We start from the raw sequence: 15,488 nt of genomic DNA, 5'->3' as shown, positions 1-15,488 counted from the left end.
TGCAACTTCTGATGAAGTCAAAATGCTCTTTGCTCAGCTTCACACTGAGCAAATCAAGACCAACGAGCAAATGGTCTCCTATTCTCAATGCTCAGTGGAGCAAATTGGAGAGGCTGTTCGATTGTTGAACTTGAACAAAAAAGAGATGGACACTGACGCCATGAAGCAAAATGAGATATTGTCTGTCACCAAACAAACCTTCAACCATGTACGTCACAACAACATTCAGCGTCAATACTACGACTCAGCCTTACTGAAGACATTTCATTAAGTCGTTGCTGGTCTGTCCGATGCAATTACCTGGATAGGTAAAACTCAAGCTTTCATAGTAAGCATGATCAGCGCTGCTGAACTTAATATACCCACAGAGGTCTCAGATGATGGAGTTGCTATCTTTGACGGGGTCAATGAAAGCGCCGATAGACTTAAGGGGCTGTCCACAGAACTGACCAGAGCCGTCTTAACCGACGCCTTTAGGATTCCTCCTCCCGATGCTGACAAAACGGGGGAGAAAGAACAAGCTAGAACACAGCATGAGCCTAAGAAAAAGAAATAGAAATTAGGCTAGCTCAGTTATGCTAAGTTTGTAGTCTCTATGTTTATGCTTATCTTTTGTTGTATACGCTGACTACTTCTATTAAGTTATTATGTATCTTCAATTACATCAATTCTGATAACATGTTTGACATTGACTTGTATGTTTATAAAACATTGTCTTATAAGACTCATTGAACAACAAATTACTCAGCGCCCTCTGAATGTTAAAACTTCCGCTTAAACGCTGAGTAAAATAGAATATGTTTCATGAGCTGACCTATATCTGAAAACTGACCTTAGACTTACTCGATTAAATCTTTAAATGTTTAGAGTAAAACTAAGTCAGTAGCTCAACCCTGACGGGGGAGTTTGTTAAGTTATATTAGGTCAACTATCATGGGGGAGCTCAATACTGAGTTCTTTGCTGAATAGTTTTGCCAACATCAAAATGGGGGAGTTTGTTGAAACACCTTTTCACATAATTTTGATTTGACAAAATTGTTTAAGAGTAATTAAAAAATATTCTAAACACACTAAGTTTAAATGCTTTGATTTATTCTACTAATGTGTTTGTTCAATGTTGAGTTAAATTGTTTATAAGACACAAAGATTAAAAGGCCCAAAGCCCAATACGGAAGTCAAAGCCCGAGTCAAACAGTTTAAGGCAACTCGGCCCGCGTATGTCAAAACGCTGTCGTTATGTACAAAACGCAGCTCAGCGGAAGAAGGATCTAGAAGACCTTCGTGGAACAACTTTGGGATGAAGCTGCTGAGTTGATTCGACAAAGAGTACAAGACAGCAGCTGAGCAAGAACAACTTCCAGACAAAGTGTTTCCACTTTGGGTAAAGTTCAGAAGACACATAATGCTGTCTAGTTGACCTTACTATAAATGGAGAGACATTCTGCCGAGCTGACCAAAAGCTGACCGAGGAGAGAAGATACTCAAATCTGATTAGTCGAGAGCTCTGAGCAAGACTGGGTGACAACGACAGGAAGCCGTTTCCCTCCAACGGTTATTTCGAAATTCGAAATGACTGATACCTCAGACGTCTCTATAAATAGAGCCCTTCAGTTGCTTCATTCATCACAGAACTTGATCAAGCCATTACGATGACCAAATTTCTACGCAAAGTTCTGCAAGAAAAAGCAAAGCAATCTTACACTAAATTTCATATCTTTTGTGTAAAAGTCTAGAGTGATTATTCAATCATCTAAGGTGTCTTAGCAATCGTTGTTTAGGACAAACACTTATCATTTCTAGAATTAGAAAGGAGAGGCTGAGTACTCGATTATAGTACTCAGCGAGAGATTATGATTGAGTAGAGGTATAGAGGAAGGTACTCTTGTTATACTCAGTTTCTAAGATTGTAAAAGGTTTGATGCTCTACCGTTAAAGAGCTCAGTAGAGAATTCGAAATCTCGGAACGTGTTCCGGGGACAGGACGTAGGCTTGGAGGCCGAACCTGGATAAATCTGCTGAGTAACATATTTCTAACCTTAAACTCCTTATATATTTATTGCTTGCTTAAACAAAAACTGACCAAGTAAAGAGGTCAAGCTGAGTTGTGCGCATTGAATATCTGAACTCAGGAATAGACTCTAAGTGCTATCTCCTGACTCAAGTAAAGAAACTGACCTAGTCACCAGTTGACTAAGCCAGTATCTTGCTATTCACTCAGCGCCGCTGTTAAAACATTTTTCTCACGAAAAAGAAGTCTGCCCTAACAAAAATTTTTAAATAGTTCCTAACCCCCCCCCTTGGAACTATACTTGTAACGTTATAAGTGACCAACAGAACAAACGCTTGACTGATGTTCTGCGCCAATTGTAATTCACTGGCTCTAAATCGGACACATCCCTATTCTTTTATCAGTCTGGTACTGTAGTGGTTTTTTTGTCTGATCTATGTGGATGATATTTTGATTCTCGATTCTAGTGCCTCTCCTGTTCGGTCCCATGGTAACCATGCTGAAAAAAGCAGTTTGATCTTTGTGACTTGGGTAAGCTTTCCTACTTTCTTGGTGTTGAGGCGTTATGGACACCCTCTGGTCTTCTTCTTCATCAGTCCAAATACATTGATACAATTATTCAAAAAGCAAAGATGCAATCTTGTCGGGGCATTGCTACTCCTTTGTGTACTAAGGAACGCTTTCAGCTTCAGCTTAGGTGACCCTCACTCTGATCCAACCCTTTATCGTGGTATTCCGGGCAGTCTTTAGTATCTGTCGTTTACTCGGCCAGATATCTCCTTTGCTGTTAATCGGCTTTCTCAGTATATGCATGCCCCCACTCACATTCACTAGCAGGGTGTCAATCGGGTTCTCCGCTACCTACAACGCACTAAGTCTCATGGTCTTTTCCTTCATCAGCAATCTCTAGTTTTTCTTTATGGTTACACGGATGCTGATTGGGCTGGCAACCCTGATGATCGTAAATCCACCACTGGCTACGCACTTTATTTGGGTTGAAATCTTGTCTCTTGGACATCTAAGAAGCAGCAGTCTGTTGCTCGCTCTTCCACTGAAGCTGAATATCGTGCTTTAGCCACTGGTGCTTCTGAGATTGGTTGGTTACAAATAGTTCTTCAAGAGCTAGGCGTTCCACTTTCTCGCTCTCCTCGTCTCTTATGTGATAATTTGTCTGCCACTTATTTAACTCTCAATCCTGTGTTTCATCATCGTAGCAAACATATTGAAGTCGACTTCTTTTTCGTTCGTGACCGAGTCTCCAAACGCCTGCTTCAGATTCAATATGTTCCTACGGTTGATCAGGTGGCAAACATTCTTACCAAACCTTTACATAAGGATCGTTTTCAATTACTTCGCTCCAAGTTGAGCATTTGTCCCCCCTGCTCAACTTGAGGGAGGGTGATAGATATATGATTGTAAAGGTACCTGTATTGTAATTAAGCTAGTTTAGAATATTCGTGTACTCTGTATATATATACCTTACACATGCTTAATAACATCATGGCTTACAATTCTACAGAGAGAAAGGATTCAGAAATATTATCATGGAAATTGATTCTAGAGTTGTACTTCAATTCTTGATCACCATTTCTCGTGGTTGATTCTTCATTGTAGAGAAGTTAGAGATAGAGACAGGTCTACAGTTTTTATTCATACATACCGGGAAGGTAATCATGCTGCTAACTGGTTAGCGAATTTCGCAGGTTCTTATCCCTTAGGCTACTATGAGTTTGGTGTGTCTCTTGCAAGCTTCCAGGAGATCTTCTCAGCTGATCGAAGAGGATCGATGCTTAACAGAATCGTCTGTTCTTAATTTTCGTTTTTTTTCTTCTGGCCTGAGCCTCTCTATGTACCAAAAAAAATTAATATATTTTTAAATAAATAGCTAATAAAATGAGGTTGTTGCATTAATCTGATTATGCCTCCTCAATAGAGTTTTAATTGTGATTAGATCTCAAATAGATGACAAATAGCTGGAAGAACACAAAATGAGAGTTAAACTTATTGGGTTGACAAATTGGAAATAAAAATGTCAAAACTCAACTTACTAAGTTGCTTATATTGATTTTTGTAATATTATTTCTATGAATCATATGAAACAAAATTATTTTACCAGCCGGGTATTGATGGTTGAAGAAGAGTAAAGTTTGAGAACAATTTAATGTTATAACATGACAATTTAACTTGAAACTTGGAGTTCTTGATAGTATATACTACTTGGAGCAAGGAATGAGCATAGATCGCAATGCAATTGGAAATTTGATTGCCAATCCGTGCAAAAAACGTCATCACACCCCCCGATAAAGTTAAAAAAAAATTCAGTTCCTCCTCCCAATCTCTCCTACCTGCAACGCAACTGCAATTTATAAAAATTTGCTTGCTTTTTCCTTTGATAACAACTTCTGAGTCCTTTTTTCTAACTTTTGTTAAATATTAGCACTTCTAAGGGCAATCTCATCAATACCTAAAATCCTACTAACATTTATCAAGCTCGAATCCAATGAGGGAATTGGCAATATCGAAACTGACACGTGTCCCTTGCTGTTGCACATTCCCTATGATTGACAACTGGGAGCCCGTTGGGGCAAACGCAAAACAAAATGTTCCTTCCGAGTCAACCGGTATCAGGTAATTCTTCGCTGGTAACGGTAACATTTTGCCATTTGGGAACGCAAACGACACCGTTGGAACCTCCACGCTGTCCATCCTTGATAAATCATAACACGTGTCAAACAAGGCCACGCCGTCTGTTGACGGAAGATGCTTCGTGCCTCGAACGAACGCATCCCGTAGGGAATTGTAAGCGTCCGTTTGCAACCGAGTTATAGCCGTACCTGAGTCAATGATAATCCCTCCGTTTCCTGACCCATCGATTTTAAACGTTGAATTGGAAATCGGTAACGGCTCGCCGCCGACAGTGAATCCCGTCATTCCGATGTAATAGAATGTGTCGACCACGTGGTTGCGGAGTAACGGAGCAGTGACAGCGTTTGGCAGCAAAGGTGAGTTGAAGTCGAGAGTTGAAGCTGAATCGGAGTCACGATCAACAAGACAATAAGAGAAAGTTGTAGCATTAATCTGAGACGGAAAAGAGAGTGAGCCGCCGCCGAGTCCAAGCAATCCTGCAGCTCCAATAAACAAGCCCTCGTTGTTATGTCCACATCCAATTGCTACATTTTCAAGCGAAGCAGAGCCGAGAGTGATAGTCTCGGTGACAAAGTCGCCAACAGTATACGAACCGTCTCCATAAGAGACTTGGTAACGGCAAGTTCCATTGTGGCATTGAGATACGTCGAGGGACTGACATTGTTTGGTTTTACAGGAAAGAGGAGAGTAGGAGGTTGAAGAAGCAGGCTCAAAAATTGGATCAGCTTGACGGTAGCAATCGGCGCAGGGTGCGCATTGTAACCAGTTAACATCACTGCCAGTGTCGATAACCATGTAAACAGGACTGGACGGCTTTCCAATTCCAACTCGGGAGAAATACTCACCACTTCCTTGACTCGTTCCAGAGACAATTGGACTTTGAAGATCTTCAGCCTTGAACTCTAAATCACCCTGGAGGTGGATGGTTTTAAGATCTGAAGTGAAAATGCGGTGACGCAAACGAGTTGTGAAAGATCTGACACGGGCTGAGTCGCGCTCGAGTCGAGCTAAGGTAAGTGACTTATAGTCTTTATGAGTAGTATTTCGGAGAGAAGTTCTAGAATGCAGGTCCATGTTAAACGAAGACGAAGATGAGGAAGAAGAAGGAGAAGAGTGTTGGTGCATAGTTTTAGGGTGAAAAGAGAAAATGGATTTGGTGTTGTGAATTGAAGCTCTGACATCAAGAAGAGTAGTTTCAAAACTTCGAAGGGGTAAAGTTCGAGAGGAAAAAGAGGGAGAAGAGAGAAGAAGAAGAAGAGGGAGAAGAGCGTAAAGGATAAGCTCCATGGTTGAGGGGTGAGAAAATAGTAATGGCTGAATGAGTGTGTTTTATAAGAAAAGAATGAGTCACGCTTTATAGTATAAAAGGGGAATTGCAAATGCAGAAGCTTTAGGTGAGCATAAATTAATAAAAAGTTATTGTAATCTTGGGTTAGATTTGTGTGCGAAAATTGCTGCCTTTGCTTGTATGTTGGGTAATCTTTGTTCCTTGGTCTAATCAAATTCAATCAAATGTGTTTTGGCTAATTATTTTACATATAAAATCCAATTTTGATTAAACTTACATATATAACCATCAATTTTTTTTTTTTTTTAATATAAAGTTAGTTAAAACATGCTAGTGGAATTTTTCTCAAAATATTTTTGTACATTTGTGCCTCTTTAATTTCATTTAAACCAAGCATATCAAAATCATATTTATATATTTAAAGTGTAAACTAATTTAAGTTTTGATATCATTGTATTTTAATAGTATTTTTTGAACTTTCTTTCTTAACTTGAGATAAAGAACAATAGTCGGTCAAACAAGTGTCAACGTCTTGTATAAGCGCTCTGATGCCTAAATTAGTAATATTGAAGGAAAATTGAAGATAATCAAAGTATTGATAATAAGTTGTGTTTGCATACTTCATATGGATCATATATCTTTTCTATTTATAGTGGCTACCAAGAGTAATCTTTGTCATGCTGGGAATGTGTCATAATGAGTCATCGGACATGTGTCAACATTCGGTTGGTTCTACCAAGTTCAGATTGTGACACCGTCAGGTAGTGCGCCCTGCCATCTAACAAATGTGTTGCCAGGTGTCTTAGTTTCATCAGACACATTTGAACTTCTGAAGTGTCAAGCAACGAGCTTTGTTCTTTGTCTTCTTGTCCTTTTTGCAACCGTTTATCTTAATCCAACGGCTGCTCCTTCCTATCTATACAGTTACTGGGACAAAAAATGGGGATCCTTCCACGTAGTTGACAGGTGTCGTTCACATCTTTAGGAACTATTCCTTTCTTAAGTTCGGACAGTGCCTGCGAATAAATATTTCGTAAAGACATATCCTCAACTATGGACCAAAGGACCATAAGCCGACTCCTTGAAAATAATATAAGGCTAATTGGGGAACCAATGCCACTTAATTTCATAATAGGTCAAGAGCCTTACAAAAAAATAAAGCTCTGACTCCTAATAGGTACGAAGATACCGGCTTGCTCGATATAAAAAATTGAGTGTCAAGTGTGAATGCAACTATGGAAAAACTTTACACGTGAACGTTTCTCACTAGAGGATTGTGTTGTCCGAATAGAGGCGTATTCTAAAAAATGTAAGTAACTTCTATGACCAATGTTTGTAATTCAATTTGTGAAAGGTTTCAAGTTTGGACATAATACGAATGGTTTTTCCTGAAACTGCAGACATGATAACAAACTTACTATCAACCGCTTTCAAATTGTTGGAAATAGTAAATAAAAAAGGTATCAAATTAACAAGTGAAAGGTTATGTCGTGGATGTACAATGATTTTCAGTAGATCGTGATGCAATCAAGAAGTTTGATCGCTCTCTAAGGTTAACACAAGAAGCTTGTGAAATCATACTCGAGGTCAAAAGCTGTGGAATAAAAGAATTAAAATGCCAAAAAAAAAAACTATATTTTGTAGTATACATTGTTTATGCATAAAAATACCAAACAAAAAATGGTTGAAATGCAACATGATATATAGATGAAAAAATAAACGTTGGAATTAAAACGTAAGAGATTTGTTTTTTTTATAGAGGATGATTATCATTAAGAAAAAACACCAATAGTATCGTTACAAACTAAATTCCAAATGGTAGCCGGACAATCCTCTATAAGGATAATTGGAGAACTAAGATCCTTTGCTCACGAAGCTAAACTATGAGCTACTTTATTCCCCTTCCTTCTAACAAAAGAAAAGCTACAAGAATTAAGCATCAAACTTAAACGGCCTAAACCATACGCAGCCCCCTGAACTTGTCACTTTTAGTCATTTTGCCCCCTGAAATTACGGGACGACCCATTTGCCCCTTCAACTATTTAAAAGTGGTATTAGCAACCCCCTATTTTCATTGTAACGGAAACAATTATGACATTTTTCAGTGCAAGCACCAAGGTCATAATAAAAAGGGTTGTGCACTACTAAAATAAGCTGCAAATCAGGTTAGTATAGACAATACACAAATTCTCTTGTAAAAATTGCATATATGGTTATGCACTATTAAAACAAGCTCCAAATGAGGTTATATATAGGCAGACTAGTTCTAATACTTCCATGAACACTTGTACTAATGTTGGAATTTCATTTTGTTTCCATTACAATGAAAATAGGGGGTTGTTAATACCACTTTTAAATAGTTGAGGGGGCAAATAGGTTGTCCCGTAAGTTCAGGGGGCAAAATGACCAAAATTGACAAGTTCAGGGGGCTGCATATGGTTTAGGCCAAAATTAAACTAATAACATCTTTATTGAGGAAAAGGAGAGAGGATTGAGAAAGAACTTCGTTAGCCAAGTTCGACCATAATATTCGCATCAGACTCAATACAAATATTCGGAAAAAAATAGTCTCTAGCAAGAGCGATACCTTCCAATACAGCTCGTAACTCAGTTGCCTCAACAGAGGGACATGAAATTATAGGAATCCCAGCATAGCTAACACACTAGCGGATGAATCCCGAGCAATCAATCCTACCCTTGCGGAAAGACCATTTTCCCCATATGAAGCATCACAATTAATTTTAATGACGTCTTGCGGGGGGTGGATACCAAACCTTATAAGGGCCAAGGCTTAACTCCTCAACATTAATCGGAGGAGTATTAGTTATCTTAAGGCCAAGGTCGTTCTTGACCTTTTGTAGGGCCGGGGCGAGAGAATAAAATTGGGCCCTTTAATACAAAATTTCTAAAATTAAAATTTCTTTAAAAGTTGAAATAGAGGTTGTCGGGCATCCCAACTAGGTTGACACCCCCTAACAACCGTCCAAACACCTAGGTGTAATTTTAAAATGTGCTAATCAAAATCAATATTGTTAAGAATACAGCTTCAAAATATGCTAAACAAAAATCAAAATTGTTGTAAACCATTAAAGAACGGTCTCTATGTCGATATTCTGTATTTTCTAACTGTTTTACAACCTTTGCATATCATCTTTAATTGCCTATAAAATAAAGTATGCAAATAATTAAAAAAGTTTACTTCTCCGAGCATTATGAGAGGCAAAATCATTAATGATAATATCAGCATCCATGGTTCCCAAAATTTCTTTTTCAATAGATAAAATTGCTAAACCACTCAACCTTTCTTGAGACATTGATGACCTCAAGTAAGTTTTTATTAACTTTAGTTTGGAAAGCTTCTTTTATCTGATGCTACAGTCATGGGCAAAGTTAATAAAATCCTATAAGAAATAGAAGAATTTGGATAAAAATCTATGGCTTTAACAAACTCAAGAATTTCAATGGTTGACATTAATTCATCATATGGCAAAGTAATTTGTAATACTTTCAATTCAGAAAAGATCATTTAAATCAAAATCGGATACACCGTCATGAGAAAAAGTAGAGTGAAGATGATCACAACAAATTTTTAAATCATCGTAATCTAACGATTTCAATTTTTTTGAATTAAATAAAAATCCAAAAATACTTTTGAATTTTTTTAATTGCTCAAATCTACTTTCTAAAGAAACTAAGTCATGTCCACAGCAATCAAAAAATACTCTCCTTTAAATAATTGTTGGGAAGACTTAATTTCTTCTTCATGATCATTCTCATCAAATTGTTTTTTCCTAGTAATCCGATGTTTTGTTGGAAAAATAGGCTTCGCCTCCATATTAAAAGCAACATCTTTAACAACATTCAAACACGATTCATAACCTTTATCTCTAAACTTTTGTAAAAATAATATTAAACCTTCCAACTGTTTCATGGTAGAGTCAATACACATAAATTTAGATTGTAATTTCTTGCTTACCATGATAATAGTAAACAGGATTTCATACTATTATGTTAATAGAAAAAATCAAATCAAATCAAACTTATCTAAAACATAGAAAAATATAAATCAACGCAACAAAATCATAGAACAACAAAATCAAAGTAGCAAAATCATAGAAAAAAACAAATCAAACTTATATAAAAATCAAATTTACCTAAAACATCAAACTTATCTAAAAACACAAATCAAATCAAATTAAAGCAGCAAAATCATAGAACGGCAAAATCAAAGTAGCAATATCATAGAAAAAATAAAAGCAGCAAATTCATAGAAAAGTCATTATGCAAAATCATAGAAAAAGACACAAAATGGAAGGAAGTAGGCAAAATCATCATGCAACTTGAACTAATAATTATAAATTGACTTTTACTTACCAGAGAAACAAAGGTAGCAAACCAAAGGAAGTAGCAGCAGGCAAAACAGAAGGAAGAAGACGCAACACGAAAAACAGACGCAGCAAGCAGCGATAAAATAAAAAACAGAAGGAAGAAGAGAAGAAGCAAAGCAAAGAAGAAGGCTCGCAGAAAGAAAATGCAAGAAGGAGGAAGAAAATCGCACAGCAGCGCTCAACAGTAGGTTGTTTTTTAATAATTATAATTTTTTAAATATATAATGAACTAATTTTTTTTGGGGGGGCCCGTGAAATTTATGGACCCTGGGCCTGCGCCCCAAAAATCAAGGCCCAGGGCCGGCCCTGCTTAAGACCATTTGCTTATTCCCATTCATGCAATAATAGACACGCTTTATCGATCAGAAGACCAGGTGCTAACAAAGCTTTATCATGGACAAAGCTGTTTCTGCGGAACCATATGCACCAAAAGGTAATCAAGGAAGATCTAGTGTCTTGTTGCTCAAGGTTAACCATGCACCATTCAACTCAAGATATGATTCCACCTGTCCCCACTTTGTCAACTCTACATTTAATATTACTAACCTTCCGCACATTTCTAGCCTCCACACAATCCTTAAATACATGTATAATATTTTCATCACCCAACTCACAGCTTTTACACACAAGGTAGAATACCCACTAGCATTTTCCATAAAAAGCGAAGGACTTTTGGAGGCAGAGGTTGATGCCACAACTTCTTCCACAAGGCAGACCCATTAATCGACATAGACGGTTGGCTAGTGGTTGCCCAACGATGAGTCTCGGCTAGGTGGTAGCAAGACTTGACACTAAAATTTCAATCTTTCGTCAATCCCTAATACAATGCATCCTTAGGCTTTCTGAAGCTAGTATTTACCTTGATGATTTCATTAGTTTCATCACTGCAGAAAACTTGGTGCAGCAGCTGTCTAGCCTAAATGTTAGAGGAGTCATCGATTAATTCACTCACCATAATAGGCCAATGTGAAACTAAAGAAACCAAGGGTTTTCAAAAATTAAGTCCCGATAGCCAATTTTCTCCCCAAATATTCACTGATTTTCCATTGCCAATATACGCCAAAAAAATCCATCCCGAATCAACTTCCTTACCTCGAACACTCCCCTCTAAAACTAACTCAGTTTCCCAACTGAGGGAGCATCCAAAAAAGGGACATTAGGAAAATATTTAGCTTACAAGATCTTGGAACAAATGGAGAAAGGATTAGTGATTAGCCTCCAACATTGTTTAGAAATCAAAGCTAAATTAAAGGATCAGAGTCAGCGAAAGCCAATACCACCATTATGTTTGGCTTTGCAAAGGGCATCCCACGATAGCCAATACACTGGTCGTTTACTCCCAGCTCCTCCCCACCAATATCTATTAATCAAACCTTGAATTTCTAAGCAAAGGGAATCCAGCAACTAAAAACATGACATAGCATATTGAGGAATCGATTAGGCCATCCCTTTAATCAAAACTTCCTTTCCATCTGCCGAAAGAAAACGCTCCTCTCACCCTTTTAATCGTCTCTAAATCCTCTCCTTAATAAGAGCAAAAACAATCTTTCGTGATCTTCCCACAAGGGTAGGCAAGCCTAAGTATCTTGGGAACTCACATGTCTCCCAAACCCGAATAAGGTAGTGATCTCATTCCGTCTATCATGAGGAACCCCGCCACTAAAGAAAATTTCAGATTTCTCAAAGTTTTTCATTTGGCTCGATGCCCTTTCATACTTACCCAAAATATCTTTCACAACTATTAATTCACCAACACTGGCTCGACCAAATATCATCGAAAAATATATGAGAAATACTAGGGCAACTTCAACTAACTTTAACTCCGTGCAAAATTCCAGTTGTCTTAGCTTTTCTGATATTAGCTGAAAGACCTTCAACACATAAAATAAACAGATATGGGGAAATAGGATCCTATTGACTAAGCCCTCGAAATGGCTTAATAAACCCTTTAGGTTGACCGTCAATCATAAAAGATAAAGACACCGTTGAAATACACATCATCAAAAGTTTAACAAAGTGACTCAGAAAAAGCATATGATCAAACATCACTTAAAGAAAACTCCATTCAACCCGATCATAAGCCTTACCCATATCCAACTTTAGTGAGAAATTTCCCTTTTTACCTTTAAGCCTTGTTTTCAAACTGTGAAATGCTTCCAACGCAATAATAGCATTATCCGTTATCAGTCTTCCTGGTACAAAAGTTGAATGGGTTTCACAATTAGGCTAGGGAGCACAACTTAAGCCGGTTTTCTAACACTTTAGAAATCAACTTACAAAGCACATTACAAAGGGCAATAGGGCATAACTCTTTCATAGAAGAAGGTTGTGATACTTTCGAGACTAAGCAAATATAAGTGTGATTCAAATTGTCTGACATCAAACTAGTATTCAACACATTCAACACCAAATTAACAATATCAACACCAAACGTTAGAGATTAAATGACTTCAATAAAGTACAAAAAAAAGCTAGAAGTTGGAAAGTTTAAAAACTATAATAGATAAATATTTTTCAGTTACATACAATATTCTAACAAGCAGAAAATAATTACATTTTAGCATATTTAAAACACGGGTTTTGATATATGTAGTCCTAAGACCATCTCCAATAGAGGGTGCCCAAAAGAATGCCAGCTGATGTGGCATTAGGTTTGACAACTTTTAAAGGGTGTCCACTATTGGAGTGATTGTGGGTGCCAAGAAAAGTTGCCGATTTTTGACAACCTCTTGGCAACCTTGTTTATTATTTTTTAATATAAAATCTGTGGTCCCTCTCCTAGAAATAATCAAATCTGGAGTCTTTTATTTTTAATATTTATAATAAAATAATAATTTGTAGGATTATAATGATAACTTTTTAAGCAACATCTATTGGAGCATTTTTTTTAAGTAAAGGTTGCTAAAAGTGATGTGGATGAAAGAGACAATAAAATATTATATTTTGGGATTATGTGTTAAGTTTTGGCACTTTTTTAGCACCCTCTATTAGAGATGCTCTAAGGACTGCATATAAACATTAAATATGTAGAATATTCTCACCAAATTTCAATACATATTTGTGTTGGGGTTTAGTGTCCTATAGACAATTGTTCCAGGATATAAACCTAATGTAAATGAATTGTTCTTTATATCATTTGTTTTAATAAGATATGGTTTCATAACTGTATAAAGGCAACCTCTTTTAAAGAACTAAATAAGTCTAATAAAAGGAAATCCCTAAGTTTATTTAAAGTGATTATAAAGTGTTCATACAAGCATGAAGTGAGACGAAACATTATAATAAACTAATAAACTTAAAGCCACCCCAAGTCAAGTGATATGTTTTGAATAGGGATTGACATAACACTGTTGAGACTTGCATGTAACAATGTTTTCTGTCGAGACAGAGAGCTGATCTCACAAGCTTCAGATATGTAGATATTTGGACAGTTACGTGGATCCAATGAATGGAGTTCATTAGGATTGGGGACCCGACTTGAGATAACAGGATGGGTAGATTTATCCTTGTCACCTGTTCATCTCATTGGTATTAATAGGTATAAGTAATCCTAAGACTCAAAGGAATGTTAATTAGTGATTCGGGATTATGGAATGTGATGTTTGGATCCTGTTGTAACACGATCCATAACAGGGATGACTCTAGGGTGTGTACGGCAGATGTTGGGTATCACAGGAAGTAATTGCAGGATAGTTATACATTGGATTGAGCATTTGTCACTCCTGATAAAATGGGAGATACGTCCAAGGATCGCTTGTGGAAGACTTAACTCTAAATCCTTGCAAGGTGATAGCTTAAGACTTGAAATGCAGATTTCACTTAACCTATCTAATTGGAGTTAACTCGGCCTGTACAAGTAAAACGAATGTCTCGCTATATATGACTTGACATTGCCCATAGTCATAAGATTCTGTTCAAGGATGTAGTTGATGAAGGATCGAATTATACTGTAACTAATACGGAAAGGTCAACGACAGAATCAACCTACCTTCTTATAGCTCTGGGGGAATGTTTCCGATCTGCCAATCATAGTTCGCGTACTCATTCCGTTATACAAATATTGAATATAATTCTGACGAATTAATTTAATAGTTGTATACGGCTAGAAGCAATAAGAACCTAATGGGTCACACATAAGACTTGGAGCCCAAAAGATAAACAGATGTTAATTAATTGACGGAAGCCCAACTGAGTCCACTAAGGCCCAGTAGTATGAGGGGGGCGAATTTATACATAAAGGAATTAATTTATTTTCTAAATAATTATAATTAGATTATGGTTGTGAATTAAATTAATTATAGGATAAATAATTCATGAAGTTTAATGAGATTAAATTACTTCTAATTATTATCCTATTAATAAGTTATTATTATCTTTATATTCAGATATAATTACAGATAATAATAATAAGAGTTTTATTCTGAATTTAATTCTTATTCAGTAACCTAATTCTATCTGAATAGGGTTTAGTTGGAAGAGGTTATATAAACCCCCCTTTAGTGTGAATTTCGATATACACATACCAACCCGGAGAGAGTGAATTTCGACCCCTACTGTAGTGGATCATCGTTCACCGCTTGCTTCCGTTCAATTGATTTTCATCTCTTTCCTTTTCTCCTTGATCTTGTGTTGATTAATTAGAGGCAATCTACTTTGATTGCTATTTTACGGTTGAGTTCTAACTTCGTTTGAATTGTGTTTTTGTTTTGTGCTCGTGAACTCGGAGTAAGAGTTGAGGGCACTTCGATTGCAACAATAGATAGATCTTCGAAAGGTATTTCCTTTTATCCCTCTTTATATGAAATAACGATTAACGGATCTTGGTTAAAGGAAATAGGTTAAAAAATTTATATTTTCGCTGCCAAACGTTTGCCTATTTTCCTTCAGTGGTATCAAAGCCTGCGTTAAATCCGTTATTTCATATGAAAATTAAAAGGTTTTTCAATCAGATTGAATAAATATTTATTGTTAGGTTAATTGATGAAATTGTTTTGATTAATTAATCTAAAGATAAATAAGTTTTAATTAATTATTAATTAAAATTGATTATGCAAAGGCTCCTAATTAATTTGGTTGATAATCATTGTAACAAAAACTTGAGGTTTTATAGTTAGAATAATAAAAGTCGTTTTATTGATTCTAAAGATAAAACAGAAAT

At 36.6% G+C, this 15,488-nt stretch overlaps 1 protein-coding gene across 1 annotated transcript; it reads right to left on the bottom strand.

Moving 5' to 3' along the window:
* Positions 1-4,186: 4,186 nt before the first annotated feature.
* On the bottom strand, positions 4,187-6,109 carry LOC136235013 (protein ASPARTIC PROTEASE IN GUARD CELL 1). The gene has a single exon (XM_066024530.1). The coding sequence runs from the start codon at positions 5,939-5,941 to the stop codon at positions 4,484-4,486; it is 1,458 nt and encodes a 485-aa protein (XP_065880602.1). The 5' UTR covers positions 5,942-6,109; the 3' UTR covers positions 4,187-4,483.
* Between the last annotated feature and the right edge of the window lie 9,379 nt (positions 6,110-15,488).

Source organism: Euphorbia lathyris, chromosome 1 (genome assembly GCF_963576675.1).
Source record: "Euphorbia lathyris chromosome 1, ddEupLath1.1, whole genome shotgun sequence".
In the NCBI taxonomy this organism is placed as follows: domain Eukaryota; kingdom Viridiplantae; phylum Streptophyta; class Magnoliopsida; order Malpighiales; family Euphorbiaceae; genus Euphorbia; species Euphorbia lathyris.
The sequence above is the reverse complement of the archived record's forward strand: the minus strand, read 5'-3'. Positions and strand labels throughout refer to the sequence as shown.